General features: G+C 44.8%; 2 protein-coding genes across 3 annotated transcripts in view; both read left to right on the forward strand.

Moving 5' to 3' along the window:
• The first annotated feature begins 648 nt into the window (after positions 1-648).
• Positions 649-11,225, forward strand: STRAP (serine/threonine kinase receptor associated protein). Its single transcript, XM_028746535.2, has 10 exons — positions 649-952; positions 3,162-3,297; positions 3,473-3,554; positions 3,793-3,865; positions 5,087-5,183; positions 5,925-6,062; positions 6,810-6,946; positions 8,397-8,546; positions 9,282-9,347; positions 10,289-11,225. The coding sequence occupies exons 1-10, from the start codon at positions 841-843 to the stop codon at positions 10,348-10,350; spliced, it is 1,053 nt and encodes a 350-aa protein (XP_028602368.1). The 5' UTR covers positions 649-840; the 3' UTR covers positions 10,351-11,225.
• Positions 11,226-13,706: 2,481 nt separating this feature from the next.
• DERA (deoxyribose-phosphate aldolase) overlaps positions 13,707-24,362 on the forward strand; it is a 48,516-nt gene continuing 37,860 nt past the window's right edge. Inside the window, exons 1-2 of one of the 2 annotated variants that reach the window (XM_028746292.2) lie at positions 13,707-13,825; positions 20,691-20,788. In XM_028746292.2, the coding sequence (XP_028602125.2) occupies positions 13,795-13,825; positions 20,691-20,788 (129 nt within the window). In that variant the 5' untranslated portion in view covers positions 13,707-13,794. Of the gene's footprint in view, positions 13,826-13,877; positions 13,969-20,690; positions 20,789-24,362 lie in introns of those variants that run through there. The other variant, XM_077935249.1, reaches the window with a different exon arrangement.

A 24,362-nucleotide genomic window follows, 5' to 3' on the forward strand; every position in this document is an offset into this window, starting at 1 on the left:
TGGGAAACTGTGCATCGCAAGACGAAAAACTCGCAAGATGAAGAGACTTGCGGAACGAATTAATTTCGTTTTGCGAGGCACCACTGTACAGTATTTTCCCCGCAGCTGTAGGCTGAAGTGGTACAGTCCTCCCAACCACATGAGGACCCTATCTCATCCTTCGCTTTGCTTCAACCTGTTGCGTCAGAGTACGTACGGCGGTGTGCGCCCAATGGGCCCACAGGGGCCTGAGGAGGGTTCCTCCCCCTCTTAAAGAAACAGCCTCACAAATGGAACTGGGGGGGGGGGGTTAATCCCAACAGTCGCTTTCCTATTTCTTCCACTTTCTTAGCTCCGGGTTTAAAATGATGGCGAGCTATATATATATGATATGTTGCGGGTTCGAATCCTGTACCTATCCCTGGCTGGAACATAGGACCCTCGGGGTCCATTCCAACGCTACATTCATATTTCTTTAATCCATATTTCTACGATTCATATATATCCCTTGGTCATCTAAAATATACAAATATAGAGCTAGAGAGCAGGAGCGCCGCTCCATCCCCGAAACTCTATGGTGCTCTAGGGCGAAACCGGAAGCGTCGCTATGGTTCCCTTCGACCTGGGCGCGGACTTCCGTCAGCGGCCATTTCTGACGACGTCGCTTCCGGCGCCGGCGTCGTCTTATCCCTCCCTCCTTCCCTTGGCGGCTAGAGTGTTGCGCGTGGCTGTGGGCGAGCGGCGTTTCCCCGGCGTGGCCGCCTTCTCCGCCCCTCCCGCGGCCTCTTTTCTCCCCTCGCCCTTCCTCGCGTCGCCCTCCTCGTCCTCTCCCCCCGCTGCTCCTTCCCTCCCGCCGCCGCCATGGCGATGAGACAGACCCCGCTGACGTGCTCCGGCCACACGCGGCCTGTGGTGGATTTGGCCTTCAGCGGCATCACCCCCTACGGGTACTTCCTCATCAGCGCCTGCAAGGGTGAGGCGAGGGGCCGGCGGGGGCTTCTTTGCGAGGGGTCGGTGGGTGGCAGGCATGGAAATAATACCGCGAATTATCTCTCGCGCCTGTTTCAATAATAATAATAATAATAATAATCTCAAGTTTTTATGTACAGGTATTCGGAAAATTAGGCTGCGAACCGCCCTGCTATCTATGGATGAAGAGTGGTGTACAAATTCTATTATTAATAATATGCAACTGACTTTTGGGTTTAGTGGGTGTGCGTCAGTAAACGAGGGGAATTAAGACTAAGAGAGCTGAGTGGGGGGGGGTGCTCGTGTAATCTCACTGTATACAAGTTGGTCTTTAAGGTGCTACTGGAAGGAATTTTTTTTGTTTTGTATACAAGTTGTACAAGTGACAATAAAGTATTTCATTTCATTTCAATCTGCTGCTTTAAGGGAGCCTTCAGATCTGGGAACAGAATCTTTCTTAACAAAGCTTCATGCCTAGGTGTGTCCACAGTCCTATCTTTCTTTTATGCTGCTTGACTTACCAACCTCCCCCAAAACATCTGTATACACTTACATGAGGCTGTTAATCACAGGATTGTGGGTTCGAGCCTCATGCTGGGCAAAAACATTCCTGCGTTGCAGTGGGTTGGATTAGGTGACCCTCGAGAGTCCCTTCTGACTACAGTTCTGCGAGTCTATAAGTGTTGAATCAAACATTACTGGAACAATACCGCAGCGGTTTATACTTTATCTTGGGTATAAGGTACATTGAACCGAAATGGCTGCAAGAAAACTTTTACTTTTAATGAAAGCAATTCCTCTCCCCTGTTCTCCTTTTCCTGCCTTGTCTGTGGCCATACTACTTGCTACTTTCAGATCCTTGCTTTTCTGGGAAAGCTTTTGGAACAGCCTCCTTGCCCAAATGCCATGTTGTGTTAATATTTAAGAAGTGGGTCCTCCAAGTCATGTTTGTGCTTAAGGTACATCCTTCACAGGGAAAGCTGTTAAGCTGGAGTGTGTGTAAATAATAATGCTTCTACACCCTCTTTGTACCTGCATTCCCTTTACTCTGTTGTTTCTGTTTCCAGATTGTAAGGCCCTTGAGGGTAGAGACCTGTTGAAGCTGATGTTTGTAATGGATGTAGATGGTATTATGGAGACAACAATAAACCATTTTGTTAGTCACTTTATTTATCTCTTGGCACATAATGTGTCTGTGCCTAACATTTAACTATATGCATACCATGGTTCTGGTTATAGAATCATAGAATTGTAGAGTTGAAGGAATTCTAGTGTCATCTAGTCCGACCCCCTGTGATGCAGGAATCTCGACTAAATCATTCAGAAACATTGCTGAAGTCAAGCTGGCCAGTGCCTGGATAGGGTATTGTCTGGGAAAGCTGTGTCTAATGCTTTGAGTCTTTAAAGTTTATTGTTACACTGTTAAATGATGCAAGGGCCACCAGAGCCTTCCAAATATTGTTGATGTATTAGTTCCATTATGGTACAATTTTTTTATATAAAAAGTACATGCATATCCATTATACACTGGGCACTTGAGCCACCATTCAGTGCTGGATTAAACATGCTTAATTGAGCTTGAAACACCCCTAAATCCTATAATGGATTGTGGCCTTTCAATTAACTTTTTTGCTTGGTGCTCTTGCAAGCAGACAGACAAAGCCATTGGGATTTGTTGGGGCCAATGGAGCAGAAATTCCTGGTGCCTCCCATCTCCACTCTGCACATATAAAACTATGTTGAATCTGTCAACCTGAGAAAAGAGACAAGTTTCCAAACATTTCCATAAACTTATTTGCAGTGCTGCCTTAAAAGATCATAGGTGATTCCCCACCCCCTGGCAACTGAGGGGTAGTAGGTATGATCCATCATCCTGGAATAACCTACCTTCAACCTCTGATTTACCACCTGAACATTTATTTAAATCAGAGGTTGAATATGAATTGTCAGTCCTCCACATGATCTTGCCTTGATTTTTCCTTCTGTAAATAAGTGGTTGTGTAAAAGCAAGTGTTCTTTGATGAGTGAAGTTCATATAGAAGAATAGTGACATATATATAGATGACCACGGAAGCCTACAATGGGTTTTGCCCAAACCTCTTGCTGGATAATCTCTCCTGAATCCTAATTTCACAGATACTCTTTGTATGATTATTTGATATAGATTGTTGGTTGATAAACTAAACTTCTATGTTTTACTTCTTTTTGTCTAGATGGGAAACCTATGCTTCGCCAGGGTGACACAGGAGATTGGATTGGAACATTTCTGGGTCACAAAGGAGCTGTCTGGGGTGCCACTTTGAATAAAGATGCCACTAAAGCAGCTACAGCAGCTGCAGATTTCACTGCGTAAGTGAAAGTCTTGTATCTAACACCAAAACCTACACTGTTCTTTACTACTACATTTGCAGCTCACTTGAATCTCCCCGCCCGCCCCAGTGTCTCAATTTTTTAAGAGCTGTGTAAAAGCATTATTTTAAGTCTGGAATATATCATATCAATAGCTATGTTTTTTTCCTTTCAGCAAAGTGTGGGATGGTGTTTCGGGAGATGAAATAATCACCTTAGCCCACAAGCACATTGTCAAATCTGTGGACTTTACTCAGGTAAAACAGACACTAAATATCTTTGTTTCAGGGCTGAATGCCTGCCTTTGTTTGCCTGTGTTTTTCTCAAGGGCATCATACGAACAGCTTCATATTCCTAACTAGTACTGATTTTATTAGTATTAAATAAAATAATGATAAATGAAATAGTACTGCTTTTAAAAACCAGTTTCTAAAAGTAGTGATGTTTAATTACTGTTGCACCAATGAAAACAATGGCTTTCGTTTTCTGTTCTAGGACAGCAATTACCTGCTGACAGGTGGGCAAGATAAACTGTTGCGTATCTATGACTTAAGCAAGCCAGAGGCAGGTGGGTTTTTACTGTTAGTAGGTGAAACTAATTATTATAATTTCTTTTTGAAATTCTTTTGCATCCGGTTACACTATTTCAGGGTTGGGGAGCCTCTTCGCAGACCAGCTTTGACAGGTGGGCAGAACAACCCAGCTGTCAATCCCATTGTTCTGATGTCACATGATTGACAGGTGGGTGTCCCACCCATTTGTCAAAATACTTGTGTGGGGTGTGCAGAAGCGATGGGGATGGGAGGAAGAGACAAGTCGTTTTTGCCAGTAAAGGTAATGGAGGAAACACTTTACCTTTCCTGCCTTTTGCAAGCTGTTGCCTTTCCTTGCAAAACACTCCCTTCTTCTCACCCCCCAAAAAGTGTGTTTTGGTCTAGGCTGCATTAGAGATTGGGGTAGGGTAAGGGTACCTCCTTACTTATTAGTCCTCACACCCTGCTGTGTGTGGCAGTGAAGGCAGCAAAGAAAGTATACTGTGCTTCTTCCATTTCTGCCTCATGATGATGTCCAACAGAGCTTTCTGGGTAGCGTGGATCCTCTCACAGTATGGTCCGAAGGAGGTGGTGGAACCGACTGTAGCTCACTGTGATTTGTTTGTAAAGCATTTTGAGAACAAGCCTGTTGCATCAGCCGGAATCTTGACTATGCTGTTGTAGCAGATGAATCTCAAGGGGTGTCTGGCCCTGTTGTGTTGGGTGAGTTTCAGCTAGTAAGTCAAGGATGTGGACAAGGTGCTCAGAAAATCACTCAAGAAACCCTGAATTTGGAAAATCTTAAGTAACTACCAGCCAGTCGTTAATCTCCCCTTCTTGGGCCATGTTCTTGAGCGAATGGTTGTGGACCAGATCTAGCCGCCCTAGGAGGAAACTTGATTTTCTAGATCCATTTCAATTAGGGTATATGCCTGGTTTTGGTACAAACTGCTTTGGTTGCCCTGTATGCTTCTGATCTACTTGTGGTTATGCTGCAGCTACTGCAGCTCATTCCTGTCACAATAAATTTGGGAATTTGCACTGAAGATCGTTTCTCGCAGCCCTTTGCAATTACACGATGTAGTTATATGCAGGGAAATAAAATATCTCATGTGTAGTGCTTACATGTATTGCCACTATTCTCTCAGTAAATCTGCTTGGTATTGATTGTAAGTCATGTAGAGAAAACTACCTTGATGATGCGCATGGCTAGAAGAGATCTTTTGAAATAACACAGTATTTCCCTTACTGTTTAGACCCTCAAATCGTCAGCGGCCACACGTCTGGGATTAAAAAGGCTCTGTGGAGCAGTGATGACAGACAGATCCTTTCAGCAGATGACAAAACTGTCAGGTAGGAAGGAACAAATATCTCCCTTTCGCCAGAGCTGCCTTTTGTGTTTCTGGATTTGGTGTTCATTATAGGGCCCTCTTTTGAATTCAAATATATATATATAATTAGCTTTTCGGCTAGTGTGCTCTGTCCTAGAACCATAGAATTGTAGAGTTGAAAGAGTCGTAAGAGTCATCTAGTCCAGTGTTCCCCAACCTTGGGCCTCCAGCTGTTTTTGGACTACAACTCCCATCATCCCTCGCTAGCAAGAACAGTGGTCAAGGATGATGGGAATTGTAGTCCTAAAACAGCTGGAGGCCCAAGGTTGGGGAACACTGATCTAGTCCAACCCCCTGCAGTGCAGGATTCCCACCCCCCCGCCAGTGTGGGGCTCAAACTCACAACCCTGAGGTTAAGAGTCTCATGCTCTATTGACTGATCTATTCAGCAGAGTATATGTCTCACAATACAGTACCCTGCACCAGGAAAGGACAGACTTAAATATTGCTGGATTTACATAAGGTATACAATGCTTAAGTTCATAAAAAGCTGCAGTTTGTTTGCCAGGCTGAGAAGCAAGAAGAATCACAGAGCTTCTTGGGAGGGAAACCGTGAAATGCTCTTAAGCCATACTGTAAATGTCTTGGGGGAGGTGATGACGGTGCAGGGAAGCATGCGACCCAAAGGGCTTTGGGGATCTAACCTATGGCGCTGGTCTTGTGATAAGCTAAACAGATTTTTACCTTTGTATCTCTGATGCAGACTCTGGGACAGAAATACATATACAGAAATAAAGGCAATAAATGTTGCTATGTCTGTCAGCAGTATGGAATATATTCCAGAAGGGGAGATAATAGTAATCACCTATGGAAAAACAATCGCCTTCCACAGTGCAGAAACGTAAGTTGAGTTTTTGATGTGGTTAGTTCTGAAAGAAACAAACTTAATTGGCAACTTTTTGGAGTAGCGTAAACAGATGAGAAGTGTGTGTATATTGCCATACTAGATCTAATATATATCCCTTCAAAAATACTTCATGTTTTATCTAACTTAAGTTCTTTTCAGAGGAGACCCATTGAAATTGATCAACCATTAATTTCAATGGGTCTGCTCTGAGAACTAGCATTGGATATAATCCTTAGTTCTTTGAATTCTGAAGAAAGTCTCTGTAGTCTTGATTAAGGACGTGCAGTTCATAATTCAGATTGGAAAACTTTCACAACCTTGGTTTTTCTCCTGTGAGTGAAATGGTTTCATCTTACTTAATTTTAAAGCTTACCTTGCTTTTAAATCATAATTTCTGAACCTGCTGCCAAAACATAAACATAGCAAAAACACATCAGTATAAACCACAAAGCACTAAAAACACCCAAAATGAGAGTGGCACTAAATCAGCCAATTAAAGGCCTGGTAATATACAATGAATTGCAGCCATAAAAATCCAGTTAATCATACAACAACTAGCACAAAATATTACTATTGCTAGAACAGGCAGAAAAATTTGAGAAGACCCTGGCTTAGTAAGTGGGTGAAAGTCCTCTATATGGAATTCCACCTTTTGTGGGTTTGATTTGTTTAATGCATTGGTATATGGTTCTGTGGAGAGTCCAGTTCTAGCTTTTAATGCCTTTTCCTTCCCTTCTTTAGTCTGGAACAGATTAAATCCTTTGAGGCTCCTGCAACAATTAATTCTGCATCCCTTCACCCTGAGAAAGAATGTCTAGTTGCGGGTGGCGAGGACTTTAAACTTTATAAGTATGATTATAATACTGGTGAAGAACTAGGTACGTTCCAACAGGTTTCGAAATACCTCCAGAGCATGTTTTTATCATTTGCATTCTTGTTAAAATATAAAACCTGCTTAACTGGTCATTCCAAAGATTGGAGCCTTCAGGTTTTCTCGCAATCAGTATAATGAAGAGACGGTAACTTCCTAAGCCATTGTTATAAAGCCACATTTCATTTTCCTTCTCTTGGTCTGTGTGTATGTGTATAGGCTCACTTTCACAAACCTCCTCAGATTTTTCATTGCACTTCAGGCTTTAATAGGATTAGTTAAATTTGACCCTGACTGTAATTGCTGTCCAGATAACCAAGTTGATCAGTCTTTGTATGGCTAAGATCCCAAAGAGACAAAAGTGATGCGCATCCATCTCTTGTTACTTCCCAATCGTTCCCTACTGAGGTGGTCTTTCCCTACACTCATGTCTTTTATTCAGTGCTGGCTGCTGGAAGAAATGGGGTGCAAGAGGAATGGGGGGAATCCTGTGCATACTATTTAGTGGGGAGGTAAGGGAAACCCAAAAGAAGTACTGTATTTTTCGCTCCATAGGACGCACTGGACCATAGGGCGCACCTAAAGAAGCCATAGCCCCATGCAGCCTCTCCCTGCCGGAGGGGCTGTGCGCGGCTATCCCTGAAGCCTGGAGAGCGAGAGGGGTCGGTGCGCACCGACGCCTCTCGCTCTCCAGCCTTCAGCGAAAGCAACGCGAAGCCTCCAGAGCACGGAGGGAGCGCTCCCTCTGCGCTTCGGAGGCTTAATGTTGCTATCGCTGAAGCCAAGGAGCCTGCATTCGCTCCATAGGACGCACACATTTCCCCTCAATTTTTGGAGGGGAAAAGTGCGTCCTATAGAGCGAAAAATACAGTACATTCCCTGGCAACAACTTCTGACCAGTAGGAGGCATGTAGCCAGGCCAAGGGGAAATGAAATCTAAGAGCTTGCAAAGTGGCTCAAGTGTTGACTAAGAATTATTCATGTTCTGGGAACTTTTTAGCCTTCTAATGTTTGGCCTCGCAGGTTGTCTTCTGTGCATAGCTGTTGGGTAAGGAATATCTCAAGCTAAGCAAGTGCCCAGATTGAAGCTTGAGTTTCTGATTCTAGTGACCCTCTGATAGCTGCAGGCAGTTCTTTTTGATGTTTCCATGCTGAGAGTAAAATGTTCAAGGAAACTTTGTGGTTGCTGCAGTATCACATCCACGTTTGGGTGGCAAGCCATACCCTTAGTGGTGGATGACCTCTCCATATCACACAAAGTAGGTGGGGGCTTCTTCATGTTATAAACAGTCGGGGCCTCATTATTGTCCTATGACTTGGACCGGTAAATTCATTTACAAAACCCAACCGCTAAGGAACCAAGAGATTATTTTTCTTCCTGAATTCCTAAGCCTACATGTTAAAGCACATGCATTCCTTGTTGCCTGGAAATTCATTGATTTGTCATTTCCCTGCAGAATCTTACAAGGGGCACTTTGGGCCTATTCACTGTGTCAGATTTAGCCCAGATGGAGAGTTGTATTCTAGTGGCTCTGAGGATGGAACGCTAAGACTGTGGCAGACAACAGTCGGGAAAACATATGGTCTCTGGAAATGTGTGATCCCTGGTAAGAACTGGTGGAACAAAAGTGCACTGTAAAATCCAAGAAGCTAATATTTTCAGCGCAGTTTTATAGTAATAATCTTACTCCATTACTTGAATAGCTTGGTGGCATCTTACTGAATTGCAAACCAGCAGAACATCTTTAAACTGTTATCCGTTAAGGCCTAGGTGGTAAACCTCTGGACTGTCCCTGTTTATAGAGCAGGTGTGGGTTTACATGCTCTCCTTTACACCAAAGAATTGAAACAAATCTGCCCACGCAACAGACTTGTGGGTGAGAAGTCTAGATAGAGCTTAATCTTCCTGCTTAACATTTAGTTTTCTCTTTGGTTGGTTTTTGTGTGTGCTATGGATTAGCACTTACTGCTGTGTGAGCCTCTTGAGGAAGTGGGTGCACGCTGGACAAAGCTTTACTTCCTTAGAAGTATACATACTTCACTTTAATTCCTGATTTTTTAAAAATTTATTTTTGCTGCTCTTGGCCTTCCAAAATTGGAAGAGGACGCCAAGCCACCTTTTGATCACGTCAATGAGTTACTTAAAATTGGCTCATAAAGCATAGTATTCGTATAATGGAAAAGCACACTGGTGAATTCAACAAATACAGAAAATCAGTGATGCCATTTGCTTGGTGAATTGCAGAATTCCTGCAGTTCTGCAGCAGACATTGATGCTTTTTACAACAAAGTTTGGCATGTTTGAGCATACAAAAAGAGGACTCTGTTTTCTTTCTCTGTAGAAGAAGAAGCTGTAGAGCTGGCGAAATCAAAGGCCAACCTTCCAGGAACTGCGGAGGAAGACCTAGGTAATGAGCTGACAGCTGTGCTGGCCAGAGTAATTTAGATAATGGCCACAACATATGTTTTTACGGTGTAGTGTGTTAAGTCAGTTGGGGGAAGCGGGTTGTGGGTGTGGAATAGGAACCACTGTGAAATGTTCAAACACTACATAGTAGAGGTCCATACTGTTGGGATACTGCCAGGGAGACAAAGTCCATCATGACTGCACGTCGCCTCTGGACGTCCATCGATCTCCCGTAGACACGCAGTATCAGCAATTAGCGACACAAGCTCCAGAAATAGCTTGCCACATTCCAGAGCTGATGCACGCTCTATCAGCAGATAACGCACAGCGAAAGATGCACGCAAGAGAGCATTATTTACAATTTTTATTCAGCGTTGGTCAGAACAAAGAAAACATGACTGCCTGCTTCGGTGTCTCTGGCACAGAGAGAGAAACGAAAGCATAGCCACAACAGAAACATCCTGTGAACAGGAAATATGCGGACTCTGTGACTCACAAAGCCTGCTCCTTTTTAAGGTGGAACGGAAATATCCTAACACATACCCCCCTACCCCATGCTTAGCCATGTAGCTTCAGGAACTTCAAAAACCAAGTGAAAGAGTGCAAGGAAGACCCTTTTGGGGAAGCGAGTTGCAGTAGAGAAGCAGCTAGCTCCTTGTGATCTGAGATGGCTCCAAGGGCTGTCTAGAAGGCATAGCAGGGAAGTTTCCCTCCATTTTAACAGTGAACGGGGACAAGTATGTACTAGATGCTGCTATTGTGGCCAAAACAGCATTGCCAGAGTTATGATTGGGCCGCACACTTAATGAGTGCAATGCTGTTTGTTCAGCATAGATAAGAGTACCTGAAATAATTGCGTGACAGAATGCTTGAATAAAGTAGATGAATTTATCTGCCTGCTGAAAATTAATTATGTCGGTGTTTCCTTTCTTGACTCTGCAGAAGACCTTGGCTCTGAAAACTCAGATTCCATCTACAGCACAACTCCTGAAGTTAAGGCTTAAGTTCGCAGCTGACAATGACAACATATGGACATTTTGAGACTAAATCAAGGAAGCAGTGGAATGCAGCAGCGTCCCAGGGTGCACACTGTACCCCAAGGCAAAGATGGGCAGTAATTGATGAGAATGTATTGGAACTGGCTGTCTTTCAAGAGAGCTGAGAGTATTGAATGAGATGAGCAGTAACGGTTTTTCGCTATCTTCTAGCGCCACTGCCTGTTGTATGTCTGAATGTAACATGGCAGCCGAGACCCAGTTTCTCCAACTGTGGTTAACTCAGTATAGTGTTAATAATTGAGGAGAAATGTAATGGCTTCTAGTAGAGTGTTCTCTGAAAGTGGAAAGAATTGGCAAAAAGATAGGGTTATGTGGAAAAACAGCGGATTTGGTTTTTTCCCCTTTTGTTGTACACCACATCTAAATAATCTGTTTTCAACCATCTAAATAAATAAAATGCCTCTACAACAACCCTCTTTAGAGAGCTTATAAATTGTACAAGCTAACTCATCTGTTCACTAACAGCACTGAGCATTTTTGAGGTTTTAATGAGATAAGTCTGCTAAGACTGCTGGTAGTTTTTGCATGTAGGTGGCTGAATTCGCTTCTGCTTCAGGCTTTTATTTTCCCCACTCCACCTTGGCGAATTTATTTAATCAACCTTCTCTCTAAAATAACAATATTGGGCCAATCTTCCATCTTAATTTCTCCCAGTAGCATCCGCTTTCTACACCAGAAGTAAGTTTTGTTTCCCCCCGATTTAAATTTGGTCTTTTGTGTGTCATCAGATTATACATATGGTGTATAGGAATAAAGTTGTGGTTTTGAGGGGGCCATCTGTATTAACTGGAGAATAAATATAAATGAGCCTTTCATATATACATACAGGTGAGACTCAACTTATATGGGGTTCTGTTCCGGGGTTTGTGTGTGAAGCCAAAATTGTGTATAGTCACACTGTGTTCAATGGGGGGGGGGTGGATTGCTCAAGTCTTCTTTTCCTCTATGCCCACCCCTTTTCTGCTTCTTTTTATTTTTGTTTTTTATTGCCAAGTGCATAAAACTGAGAGTGCACAAGTTAAATGTGCATAAGTGCCATTATACAGGCAGCTTGCAAATATCCTAATGTGTTTGGGATGCTTCATGTATTTGTGGCCAAAGTTGTACATTCCAAGAAGACCCTGATCTTCTAGGTAACGATAGTTCTATTCTGATAAGGTTTCTGAAAAGTGTTTTTAAAGGAATAAACGGGTGCTGGGAAGCCAAAAAGTCAAAGGATAGTATTGGGTAGGAGTATTTAAATGCTTATCACTTTAGGGGAAAGGTGTGAAAAAGATGGAAAAGGACGAAAACACAGTTTGAGAACATAGAATTAATGGAACTCTGGGTTTGGGGGCCTGTTCAAGAGCATCTAGATGTAGAATTATCTCATCGGGTAATTCGGAGAGTGTAGCTGTTCTTTAACTTGTACCACTGTGCCAATGGATGACGAACAGTAGAAAACAACAATCAAGGATAGTACTGAAATTCTGCAGTCCCAAATCAAAATAACTAAACATGAGCTGTGACTTTGTGATTATGCCACTTAGGTCTAGACCAGCTGTTTTTCAGTACTAACCTTCCTCAGCTGTTGTGTAGCGCAGCCGCTGCACATTGCTCCTGCCTCATTCTCCCTTCTAGTTTTTATATCTCAGTATGAGTTCTGCATGAGTGGTGGTATCTGTGTCCCACTGGGGCAGAGGTGGAATTGCATTTCGGTTAATGTTGGGATTCCCAACTCCCATTATTCCCAGCTAACTTGGTCGGGTAGGAAAAAACAAACCAAACAAGCAAACAAACAGCTGAAAGGTCACCAGTTCCCCAATACTCCACTAAGGAAAGGGTTCTCAATAAAATATTGTTGAGCTATACTTGCTTTCTAATAGTTGAAACATCCATGGAAAAGCTGTTCATCAGCTTTATTGTAGAGTATGGTTCGAAGGAAATATATACAGCAGTGTTCTCATGTATCTTACATTTTTAAAATAGATTTTCTGGCTCACCCGATCCATCATTGGTCTGCTACACCAAATGTGTGTCAGCAATAGGATGGTGCCTATCCTTTTGGCTGAAACTCGCTGTACGCAATGGGGACAAAACTGCAAGCTTAGTGCTGTGTGATGTTACCTTGCCTATCATCCGTGTGTCTGAGGTCTCCCAACTGGATTCAGCTACTGAACTCTGTCTGGAAGCCCTGCACAAGGGTTCTTGTAAAGGTAAAGGACCTCTGAACAGTTAAGCCCAGTCAAATTTGGCTATGGGGTGCAGCACTCATCTCCCCTTTCAGGCTAAGGGAATGGGTGTTTTGTCTGCAGACAGCTTTTCCAGGTCATGTGGCCAGCATGACCAAACCACTTCTGGCACACAGGACTCTTGACAAGTGCCAGAGTGCACGGAAATGCCTTTTACCTTCCCGTCGCAGCAGTACCTATTTACTTGTGCTGGTATGCTTTTGAACTGCTAGGTTGGCAGAAGCTGGGACAGAGCAATGGGAGTACACCCCATTGCAGGGTTTTGAACCGTCGACCTTCTGATTGGCAAGCCCAAGAGGCTGGGTGGTTTCCCCCCCATCTACCTGTGTTCCCCCTGAAATTGGCTCAAGGTGGGGGTCGGATGGAAACCCAGAACCCCGTTCCATCCGCTATATACACCGCCTTGAACTCCTTGGAGAAATACAATGCAGGAATCTTCTTGCCAAAGACAGGGCTTACAGACTTCAGTTTGAAACTAATTGCACTAAAGTGGATCCTAAACACACACACACACACACACACACACACACACACCGAGTGCCAAAGGCCAGGTTAAAGAGGTGCCACTTCAGCATAGGAGGAAAGCTGTACGTGGTGCTAAACGCACTTCTGCAAGTGCAGAGAGAATCCCCACAATTTAGGGACAGCCACATTTGCAGATTGCCTTGCATACAGAAGGTCCCAAGTTCAAGCCCAGGCCGGCATCTCCAGATAGGACTAAGGGGAAGACCCTTGCCTGGAAACCGTGTGTGTGGCTGCTGTCAGTCAGTGCAGACAAGACTGAGCAAGGTGGAGAACCGATGGTTTTGACTCTTACACAAAGGCAGCTTCCTAGGTTCCCATGGCAAATGAGGAGCACGTGTTCCCAAGTCAAGTCTGCCTGCGGTCCGGCTGCAGGGCGAGCAGATCCTGCTGCAAACATCAGATTCAAACAAACAAGCAGTAGGAAACGTTGCACTTGAAAGCAGAACAGCGAAAGATTGAGGCCGGCTTGCAAGCGTAGCAAAACGACAAGCATACTTTGCATCGCCCCCTGCACCACTCGGCGCGGACTTTGCACGGGGTTGTGGGAGGCGGGTTGAGGCAGCAGGAAGAGGAGGAGGAAACGCAGAGCAGGAAGTGCGGGAAGCTTGGAAGGAGAGGCGGAATTGCCCCGATCATGGCTGCTAGGAACCAGGGCACGGCGCTAGGTAAGGCTGGCTCGGGTGCTGCAGAGCGGGAGGGGGGCAGGCGCCAGGGTCGTTGCAAGCCCCGCGAATGCTTACTCACAAGCAATCCCAGCTGTGCCCCTTTAGACGCAAGCCCTGCTCAATTCAGCGTGGCTTACCTCCAGGTCAGTGGGGGGCTGGGATTGCAGGAGAAGCCCCACTGGGTTTGGGACATTCTGTGCCTGATTAAGGGTGACACCCCCCCCACCCCAGACGCAACGGGACTGACTTATTTTTTTTGGGGGGGGTGTCGCACTTTTCGACTGGCTTGGCAAGACCATGCATTCCAGAATCCAAAAATATTTAAGTATTCCACTGTCTACGTACGGTATCCAACAGTGCAATTTTCTGTATATGTCCTTAAATTCTGCTAATAAGATTTGCTATCCAGTGAGAGCATGCAGTGCAGTCCTAAGCACTAGTATATTAAGTATTATTATTATTTATTATTGGTATTCTGCCCTTCCTCAGAGGGGCAGCTCAAAACAGCACTCTTTGTCTTATCCTCACAACAGCCAGACAAGGTAGGTCAGGTTGAGAGCTGGCAAATGGCCCAGTGAGCTTTGTTTGGATGGGGATTTGAACCCTGGTCTCCCAAGCCTTAAGGGTATCATGCTAACTGCAGATGAGACGTATTTATGGAGAGACAACGCTGCTGAGGTCAGTGGAACGTGCACCTTAGTCAGTGTGCTTTATTTAGTGCCCAAGCTTGCTGGTGACCCCAGGAAGAAAAGAATTCTGCATTTTATAATAGTTGGGGAGAGAAGAGAAACTTTCGTAGCTGCAGCTTGTGAAGGGCGGTTGTGGGAGTCCACTTATCTAAACTCCTTCTGCCAGGCAGCTATTGTGGAGGTAGCGGCCTTCCTTTTCCCTTTGGTCATCCTTGGCAAAATTCCTCTTGTTACGAAAGGGTTTAAAGTCCACACCAGGGGAGCAGATCTATCTGAATCGCACGTGGGTTTAGTACATTGGTGGAAATTTGGCGCATGGATCCTCTTGCAAAAACTGCAAGTTATTATTATTATTATTACATATACAGTGGTAAAGGTAAAGGTACCCCTGCCCGTACGGGCCAGTCGTGTCCGACTCTAGGGTTGTGCGCCCATCTCACTTAAGAGGCCGGGGGCCAGCGCTGTCCGGAGACACTTCCGGGTCACGTGGCCAGCGTGACGAAGCTGCTCTGGCGAGCCAGAGCCGCACACGGAAACGCCGTTTACCTTCCCGCTATAAAGCGGTACCTATTTATCTACTTGCACTTAAGGGTGCTTTCGAACTACTAGGTGGGCAGGAGCTGGGACCGAAAGACGGGAGCTCACCCCGCCGCGGGGATTCGAACCGCTGACCATGCGATCGGCAAGCCCTAGGCACTGAGGTTTTACCCACAGCGCCACCCGCGTCCCATATACAGTGGTATCTCGGGTTAAGTACTTAATTTGTTCTTAACATGAAACTGTTCTTAACCTGAAGCACCACTTTAGCTAGTGGGGCCTCCTGCTGCCGCCGGAGCACGATTTCTGTTCTCATCCTGAAGCAAAGTTCTTAACCCAAGGTACTATTTCTGGGTTAGCGGAGTCTGTAACCCGAAGCGTATGTAACCTGAATGCATATGTAACCCGAGGTACCACTGTACATATACACCCTGCCTGTTTCGAGAGACAGTGCCTCTGAGGGTGAAATCAAATTGCTGCGTTACCAGCTCCAAAGTGACCTCCTTGGATGAAGTTGATGGACTATATGGAATTGGCGGAAATGACTGGCAAGATCCGAGACCAGGGAGAAGAGTTGGTGGAAGAAGACTGGGAAAAGTTTAAAGACTATTTATAGAAATATTGTAAAATTAATGAATGTTAGAAGAATGTTGGAATGAAGTTATATGGCTTTAGTAGAAATGTTATAAGGAATTAAGTATAAATAGATCAATAGAAAATTAAAGGAAAAAACAAGGCAAGAATGTGTTAAGATAATTATAGGATAGAAAACAGAGGAAGATGGAAAGGAATTGCTGAAACAATTAATAGAAGTGGAATACAAAAAGGGAGGTGTGAGGAGGTCGTTGGAAATAAGCGAATGAAAGATAAGATATTGAAAATGTTTGAGGTGTTTTTAAATTGTTTTTGTTTGTTTTTGTTTTGTTTTGTTAGGTTAATGTGTTATGTAGTGTTTTTGTACAGTGGTACCTCGCAAGACGAATGCCTCGCAAGACGGAAAACTCGCTAGACGAAAGGGTTTTTTGTTTTTTGAGCTGCTTCGCAAGATGATTTTCCCTATGGGCTTGCTCCGCAAGACGGAAACGTCTTGCAAGTTTGTTTCCTTTTTCTTAACACGGTTAATACAGTTGCGACTTGACTTCGAGGAGCAACTCATAGAACGCAGTGTGGTAGCCTTTTTTGAGGTTTTTAAAGACTTTGGTGATTTTTGAAGCTTTTCCAAAACTTTTCCGACACCGTGCTTCGCAAGACGAAAAAAATCGCAAGACGACAAAACTCGCGGAACGAATTAATTCCGTCTTGCGAGGCACCACTGTATTGTATTTCTATTGTTCTTTTTCTTTTCTTTTTTTGTTTGTAGTGTTGTGTTGTAACTGTTCGAAAAGTAATAAATATCATTTTTAAAAAAACAAAAAAACACACAAAGTGACCTCCTTGGGGTGTGAGCCTGTGCAGTGTGTCTGGAGGTCCTCGGCTGCCAGGACATCAAGAACACGCACCCCCCCCCCTTGCTGATGTGATCCAAAGGAAAGTAGAGCAGTACATATGGCACCAGCATGCAAGGCATCATCCAATCATTAATTAGGGAGGCTGGTGCCAAACGTATTGCTCTACTTTCCTTTGGACCACATCAGCTTGGCTGCAGGAGATGCCAGAAGGAGGTGTCCAAAGTGCCGTCCAAACTGTCTTAGGGACTCCATTCCAGATTTCTGTGGGGTTTCACTCCTGAGCCTTTTTCATCTCCTGAAGATACCCCACAGGGCAGCAGAGGTTTAGGATCAGAGTTTTCCTTCTCCTAGATGGGCTACCTTCCTGGGTTGATGAGCATCATCTGCCCCTCACTTCCCTCTACGCAGCCTTTCTCAACCTGTGGGTCCCCAGATGTTGTTGAACTACAACTCCCATCACCCCTGGCAAGCAAGGCCAGAGCTCAGGGATGATGGGGGTTGTAGTCCCAACAACATCTGGGGACCCACAGGTTGAGAACCGCTGCGTCTACAGCATGTGCAGGAAATGCCTTCTTGACCGTTTGAACCGCTATTGGTCTCGTCCTCTCAATCTGCTGGAGGGGAAGTCCCTAACTCACTGAGGCTTTTAGAGCCATTGGCTACCCTCACCTGGTTTAACCAGCCAGTCAAAGCCATTCCCAGGGTGTGGCCACTGTCACATGCTGACATTTTCTAGAAGCCACAGGTGAGAGCTCAGTCTACAAAATGTGAACATATTACACCAGAAGGAACACCCTGCCAGAGCTACTACCACTCCCCTACCACCCCAGACACTCCAAGGGTTTATACACATTTAGTAAATAATTATAATAAGAATCTCTTATCAGCCCTAGACAGCATGAGTAGTGGTCACGGGAGTTTTAGTCCAGAAGCATCCTGAGCGCACCAAATTTGGAACGTCGGTGTACACTTTGGGTATATAGGGATGGTAGAAGGAACTTGCAAGTTCAAAGATCGAGTAATGGAAAAGGCAGTAATAGGTTTAGTGCAGCCATAGCCCAACTCCGGCCCTCCAGATATTTTGGGACTATAACTCCCATCATCCCTGACCGTTGGTCCTGTTAGCTATGGATGATGGGAGTTGTAGTCCCAAACATCTGGAGGGCTGGAGTTTGCCTATGCCTGGTTTAGTGCCTTGCTAAGCATGTCAAAGTGCAAGTAGATAAATAGGTACCGCTCCGGCGGGAAGGTAAACGGCGTTTCCGTGCGCTGCTCTGGTTTGCCAGAAGCAGCTTAGTCATGCTGGCCACATGACCTGGAAGCTGTACGCCGGCTCCCTCGACCAATACAGCGAAATGAGCGCCGCAACCCCAGAGTCGGCCACGACTGGACCTAATGGTCAGGGGTCCCTTTACCTTTACGCACTACAAAGGAATTATAACTCTAATCAGGATATATGTATTTGAAAAACAACGTCCCAAAAATGTAGAGATTGCAAGGCAAAACCATCACATATATAGGTTAGCAGTCTAGGCTCACTCAGGCAAGCTAATGAGCCCTAAGAGCTTTTTAAAAAGGTAACCAAAAAAGCAAACAAAAACTCAGTGCATATAAAAAAAAATCAAAGATCAAATTCGAAGAACGCTCACGATTGCGAATGGAACAGAAAGTCACCTTTCATCTACAATTGCAAAATATCACTGAAGAACTGTCTGAGAGTAGAAATCCAGCCCTAGATTTTGGGGGTCCTCAAAAGACAAAGTATGTTGGGACCACAACTGAGGAGGCCCTGTGAATAAATCCTGAGTATTGTAGGGAACACCAGATCAGAGGAGTTGACCCTTCAGCCCATTATTGTCTACTCTGACTGCAAGCAGCCAGTGTTTCGGGATTAGTGGTGAGCCCATTTCCCATTATCTGCTACCTGATCTTTCTAAGTGGAGGTGCTAGGCCAGGGATGGGGACCTCTGACCTCCAGGTGGTGTTGAACTACAACTCCCACGATCCCTGTCTACTGGGCCATGATGGCTGGCGCTAATGGGAGTTGTAGTCCAACGTCTTTTTTAGGCTGTCGGTGTGCCCTAGATGTCTAAAATGGGTATCTCTGGATGCTTGTAGAAATCTTGCTTCTACCAAGACAGGCCTTGGGTCCCCCTTGCTCAGTAGTGTAACTTGAAATCATCTGTTCAAGTCCTACCCTCCGGAGCAGGAGAAAACAAGCTGGCTCCATCTTCCATGTGCCAGCCCTTGAGATCTGTGAAGACGGCTATCGTCTCTCCTCTCATGAAGTATAGCACTTCACTGTCTGCCATTTGGGCAGATATTCCACTACCCGTCGCTTCGTGGGTTGGCACCGTTTTATACCAATTAAAGAGAATTCGCCTGTACTCTGTAGCCATCCAGTTCAAAGCTATCTTATTAACGTCCTTTTCTCTTTGGCGCAACACCAGCTATGCTGTGGTACCCTGAGGCATAATGGGCCAAGCTGCCTACAGTCACAGGCCCTCAAGTTAAAAAAAGAAAAGAAAAAAGGAAGATTGACTTTCCCATGAAACTTCTAAATACAGTTTTGAAGATTGTTTTTTCCCCGCTCTCTCTTCTTCTTTTTTGGACACGTCTTCAGAGGGAGTAAAACATTCTCTCTTTTTTTCCAGAGGAGGATTAAAAGAAAGTTGGCTAATTAGCTGTAGTTTAACTGCTTTAATTACTTTTATCCCTGAAGCCCCATGAATATTTAGATGGAGCAGATGACATATAAAAAATGGGACTATTCACGCTCCATGTTTAATGAATATCTAAGCTGCTTCCCTGCTCCTCCTTTGGCAGGTACTTGAGATGATTCACACATAATTCCCCCCTCCCCAATATATCCAGATTTCTGACCTGCATTTGCCTGGAAAGCTGAACTCTGAAACAGCAGCTCCCAACAGCGGGTTGCACATCTTTCCCAGGCCTTGTATACCTGAAATGCATATTTTTTTTAGGAGCCACCCTTTTCTCTTGACTGTTTTTTGTTTGATTTTTTAAAAAAGGTTTTAATACTCTATTTTTAAATTGATGTTAGCTGCCCTGGGACCTTACGGTGAACGGCAAGTAAAAAATCCAATTAATAATAATATGTGCTTCTCCAACTTACGTAGGAATAATCTGTGTATAGTATACGGGGGGATGCGGGTGGCGCTGTCGGTTAAACCACAGAGCCTAGGACTTGCCGATCAGAAGGTTGGCGGTTCGAATCCCCACGACAGGGTGAGCTCCCGTTGCTCAGTCCCTGCTCCTGCCAACCTGGCAGTTCAAAAGCACATCAAAGTGCAAGTAGATAAACAGGTACCGCTCCGGCGGGAAGGTAAATGGTGTTTCCGTGCGCTGCTCTGGTTCACCAGAAGCGGCTTAGTCATGCTGGCCACATGACCCAGAAGCTGTATGCCGGCTCCCTCGGCCAATAAAGCGAGATGAGCGCCGCAACCCCAGAATTGGTCACAACTGGACCTAGTGGTCAGGGGTCTCTTTACCTTTTTTACTATGGGGGGGACTTTATTTGTGAAGCAGTTCTCAAAAGAGGGCATGGGTCCCCACTTTTCCAGTCCCCGGGTGACACATTTTGAAATCTGAGAAACTGGCATGGACATCACACTGCAAAATGGCTCAGGGATTGAAATTGTGGTTTTCTTCCTTGCGGAATTTAATTCTGATTAAACTTGAGTGTGGATAAGAAAGGCTACTGAATTTGGGTGATGCGTGCAAAAGTGGCCAGAGTGGCTGGGGCAACTCAGATGGGCTATTTACAAATGATGATGATCATCATCATCATCTTCATCGCAAAGTGTAGCCTTTCATCCTTGTCAGTTTGGGGAATGTTCCCTTGCATGGATCTGTCCACCCTGCCAGCTGCAGCCCAGGGTAAAAAGGGGGACGGGACAGGACCCCAAACAATCCTAAATGTAATTGAAAAAAGGGGGGGAAGAGTGGGGCAGAGGGCCTTGATAGGCACCAAGCAGCATATCTGGGGTGCCATGTTGCTTATTGATTTGGTTTGGTTCAGTTTTTACGACTTTGTTCTGCTTTATTATTTGGGTTACATAGATGCGATGCAATAAGAATACATTCAAAATAGTAATAATAATAATAATAATAATAATAATAATAATAATAATAAATGTACTAAACAGAACTAGGCACTTTTCCTCACAGACCTCAGCTGGCTTGCGAGAGTCCGGGTGAACCAGCCGGCGGTCCTGAGGCGAGCAGCTCAAATTCAGACACAGCGGGCTGTGAAAAAGAATTGGCAGGTAAGTGGCTCCCAGGAGAGGGTCTTGTCCGAGGGGTAGGGAACATGCTTTGCGTGTCAAAGGTCTCGAGGGTGAACCCTGGCATCTCCAGGTAGCTGCTGGGAGAATCCCCAGCTTGAAACTCTGGCTGCCGTTCAGTGTAGGCAGTGCTGCACAAGATGGGCCAGTGATCTGACTCCGTATCGGGCAACGTCCTTTTGCTCCTTGAGTATTCTGCTCTCGTGTTCCACAGACACCTGTTATACCTCCATGGGCTTTAATACCTTGGAAGTCGAACGGAATCCGTTCCAGAAGTCCGTTCGGCTTTCAAAACGTTCGGAAACCAAAGCGTGGCTTCTGATTGGAAGCTCCTGCAGCCAGTCGGAAGCCATGGAAGCCCTGTTGGACGTTCGGGTTCCAAAGAACGTTCACAAACCGGAACACTCACTTCCAGGTTTGCGGCGTTCGGGAGCCAAAACGTCTGAGTACCAAGGCGGTCGCGATCTAAGGTACTGAATTTTGTTCAAGTTGCCTATAGATATAAAATATGGTGCTTGCCTTTTGTAATAATTCATTTTTGAGGACCATGGTAATGAGGCTGGTAAAAAGATTCTTTTCCAACAGCGAGTTTTTGTGGGTGGGTGTTGAGGCACCTCGGAGAGGGGCAAAACCACAAATAAGCTTTAAATACGTTGATTCATGAGTGGGTAGGCGTGTGCATTTTCTAAGCCACCCCTTGGACAATTCTTTCATCATTTTCAGTGTATTTTTTTTCTTTAAAAAATGTTTCGGGGTACTCTCATTTTGACTCAAGAAAATCACCATTTTATACTTCAAATCAGGAAAAATAAATACAGGAAATGGATAAAAGTACAAAGATTCACAAAATGTTTAGGGCTATGCATCCCCCCAGAAAAAAAGCACTGATGATGATGGTGATACTTGGAAACTCCTGGTCAGCCCTGGGGTCCTGGCAACCTTAACTGGGGCTGGTGAGACTTCAAGTTCAAAACTTACTGAGCTTATTTTCCAGACCCTGAATTATTTTGGTTGCCCTCCTCTGCACACATTCCAGCTTATCAACATCCTTTGTAAATTGTGTTGCCCATACCTGCACACATTATTCCAGGTGTGGTCTGACCAGGGCAGAATAGAGAGGTACTATTATTTCCTCTGGTCTGGACATTAGACTTCTGTTGCAGCCTTAGAATGTTGGACATTCCCTTTTCATCATTGATTGATATTCTGTGTAGTTTTCATGGGTTTTGCAAATTTGTTTTTACCTACATTTTTTAAAAAATGACTTAAATAAAACATCCACATTAGAGTAATGACTTTATATCACTGACTGAAATATCACAAAATCCTGTTTCGTTGCTCAACTAAAGGCATTGCCCTAATATGGATATTTGAATGTCTCTGCTTAAAAACTGCTAATAGTGGGTTTTAATATCAGCTTGGATTAGACAGACATATTTCTTTGAAATATCGTGAGTGTTGGCGAAGGTTTGGCTATGGAATATGTAGTCAGGCTCTCATAGCTCAGCCTCTTCTGTAAAAATAACTTCTCAGTTAAACAACAACCAAAAAAAAGCCCCCCTACAAGTTCACACCAATTCTTGGAACCGTTTTTGCTACATCTGTCTTCACAACTCTTTTTTCAACTGTGGAGGCCAGAATGTCTTTCCTAGGAGCTGATTATACATTCAATTTTAATTCCATTTATTTTAGCTGGAATAGGAATTCCAACAACAATAAAAGTGTGCTTGGTCTCATTTCTACACTTACGAAAAGCAAAGCAAAGTGCTTCAGAGCAAAAAGGGAAGAGATCCTTTGTATCTACCCCTGCTTTCTCCATGAGATAGGGAATCTAAATGAGTCTCAAAGAGAGCTTGATTCATAACATCCATTCTCAATACAGCACAGTTTGTTTTTCAGTACTTTACACTGGGGTGTGAAAAGGTCTGGGGATGTTTTAGGAGGGTCTAGAAAGAGAAGCAAAGGATGCTAAAACAGCTAAGTGCCACATTTCAAAACAGTTGGGTTTTGAAGCAATAGTCAGCCATGCAGTTCCATTAGCGTGAGGACTTATGGCTGTGCAGTGGAACTTTCTCCTCTACACTGGAGCCAGTGTGGTGTAGTGGTTAAGAGCGGAAGTCTCGTAATCTGGTGAACCGGGTTCACGTCTCCGCTCCTCCACATGCAGCTGCTGGGTGACTTTGGGCTAGTCACGCTTCTTTGAAGCTTAGTAAAGTCTGCCTGAAGTGAGCTGATTACTTGATTTCCTAGTATTTTTTAAAACAAACAAACAAGCAAGATTTGATTTTGATGGCCGATGAATTTTGGATGGAAACAAATTCTTCTTCTAGCATTACAGTGGTACCTCGGTTTTTAAACGTAATCCATTCCAAAAGACTGTTCGAGTTTTGAAACGTTGGAAAACCGAAAACTCAAGTACGGAAGCCTCCGTACAGAAAACTCAATACAGAAGCCGCGTGGCATGTTTGACTTCCGAGGCACGTTCGGAAACTGAAGCATTTATAAACATATTTTTGAAGATGGCTATCACTTTACCTCTCAGTATTCCTTTCTCTAGGTTAAAAAAAAAGGTAAAGGTACCCCTGCCCGTACAGGCCAGTCTTGACAGACTCTAGGGTTGTGCGCCCATCTCACTTAAGAGGCCGGGGGCCAGCGCTGTCCGCAGACACTTCCGGGTCACGTGGCCAGCGTGACAAAGCTGCATCTGGCGAGCCAGAGCCGCACACGGAAACGCTGTTTACCTTCCCGCCAGTAAGCGGTCCCTATTTATCTACTTGCACCCGGAGGTGCTTTTGAACTGCTAGATTGGCAGGCGCTGGGACCGAACGACGGGAGCGCACCCCACCATGGGGATTCGAACCACCGACCTTTCGATCGGCAAGCCCTAGGCGCTGAGGCTTTTACCCACAGCGCCACCCGCGTCCCTTCTCTTCTCTAGGTTATAATACTTTAAATACTTCAAATGCAAGGCAATGGGTCCAGTGCAATCTGGACAAATTTATGCCCTTCTAATTCCAATACATATCAGAGGGAACAGCATTAGGGGGGTGTGGGTGACCTTTCCATTGTAATCAGGGAGATTTTAAATTGCCTAACTTTAGATGGATCGTACCTGGTTTTTTGTTTCCTTTTAAATAAATTTATTTCCTCCTCTCCGCAGTATGCATGAAATGTGCCAGTTGAAAGATAAAAAAGGTAAAGGGACCCCCGACCATTAGGTCCAGTCGTGGCCGACTCTGGGGTTGCGGCGCTCATCTCGCTTTATTGGCCGAGGGAGCCGGCGTACAGCTTCATGTGGCCAGCATGACTAAGCCGCTTCTGGAGAACCAGAGCAGCACACGGAAACGCTGTTTACCTTCCTGCCAGTGTGGTACCTATTTATCTACTTGCACTTTGACGTGCTTTCGAACTGCTAGGTGAGCAAGAGCAGGGACCGAGCAATGGGAGCTCACCCCATCGCGGGGATTCGAACCGCCGACCTTCTGATCGGCAAGTCCTAGGCTCTGTGGTTTAACCCACAGCGCCACCCAGTTGAAAGATACAGTGGGCAAAATAT

This window comes from Podarcis muralis, chromosome 10 (assembly GCF_964188315.1).
Source record: "Podarcis muralis chromosome 10, rPodMur119.hap1.1, whole genome shotgun sequence".
NCBI classification, from domain to species: Eukaryota; Metazoa; Chordata; class Lepidosauria; order Squamata; family Lacertidae; genus Podarcis; species Podarcis muralis.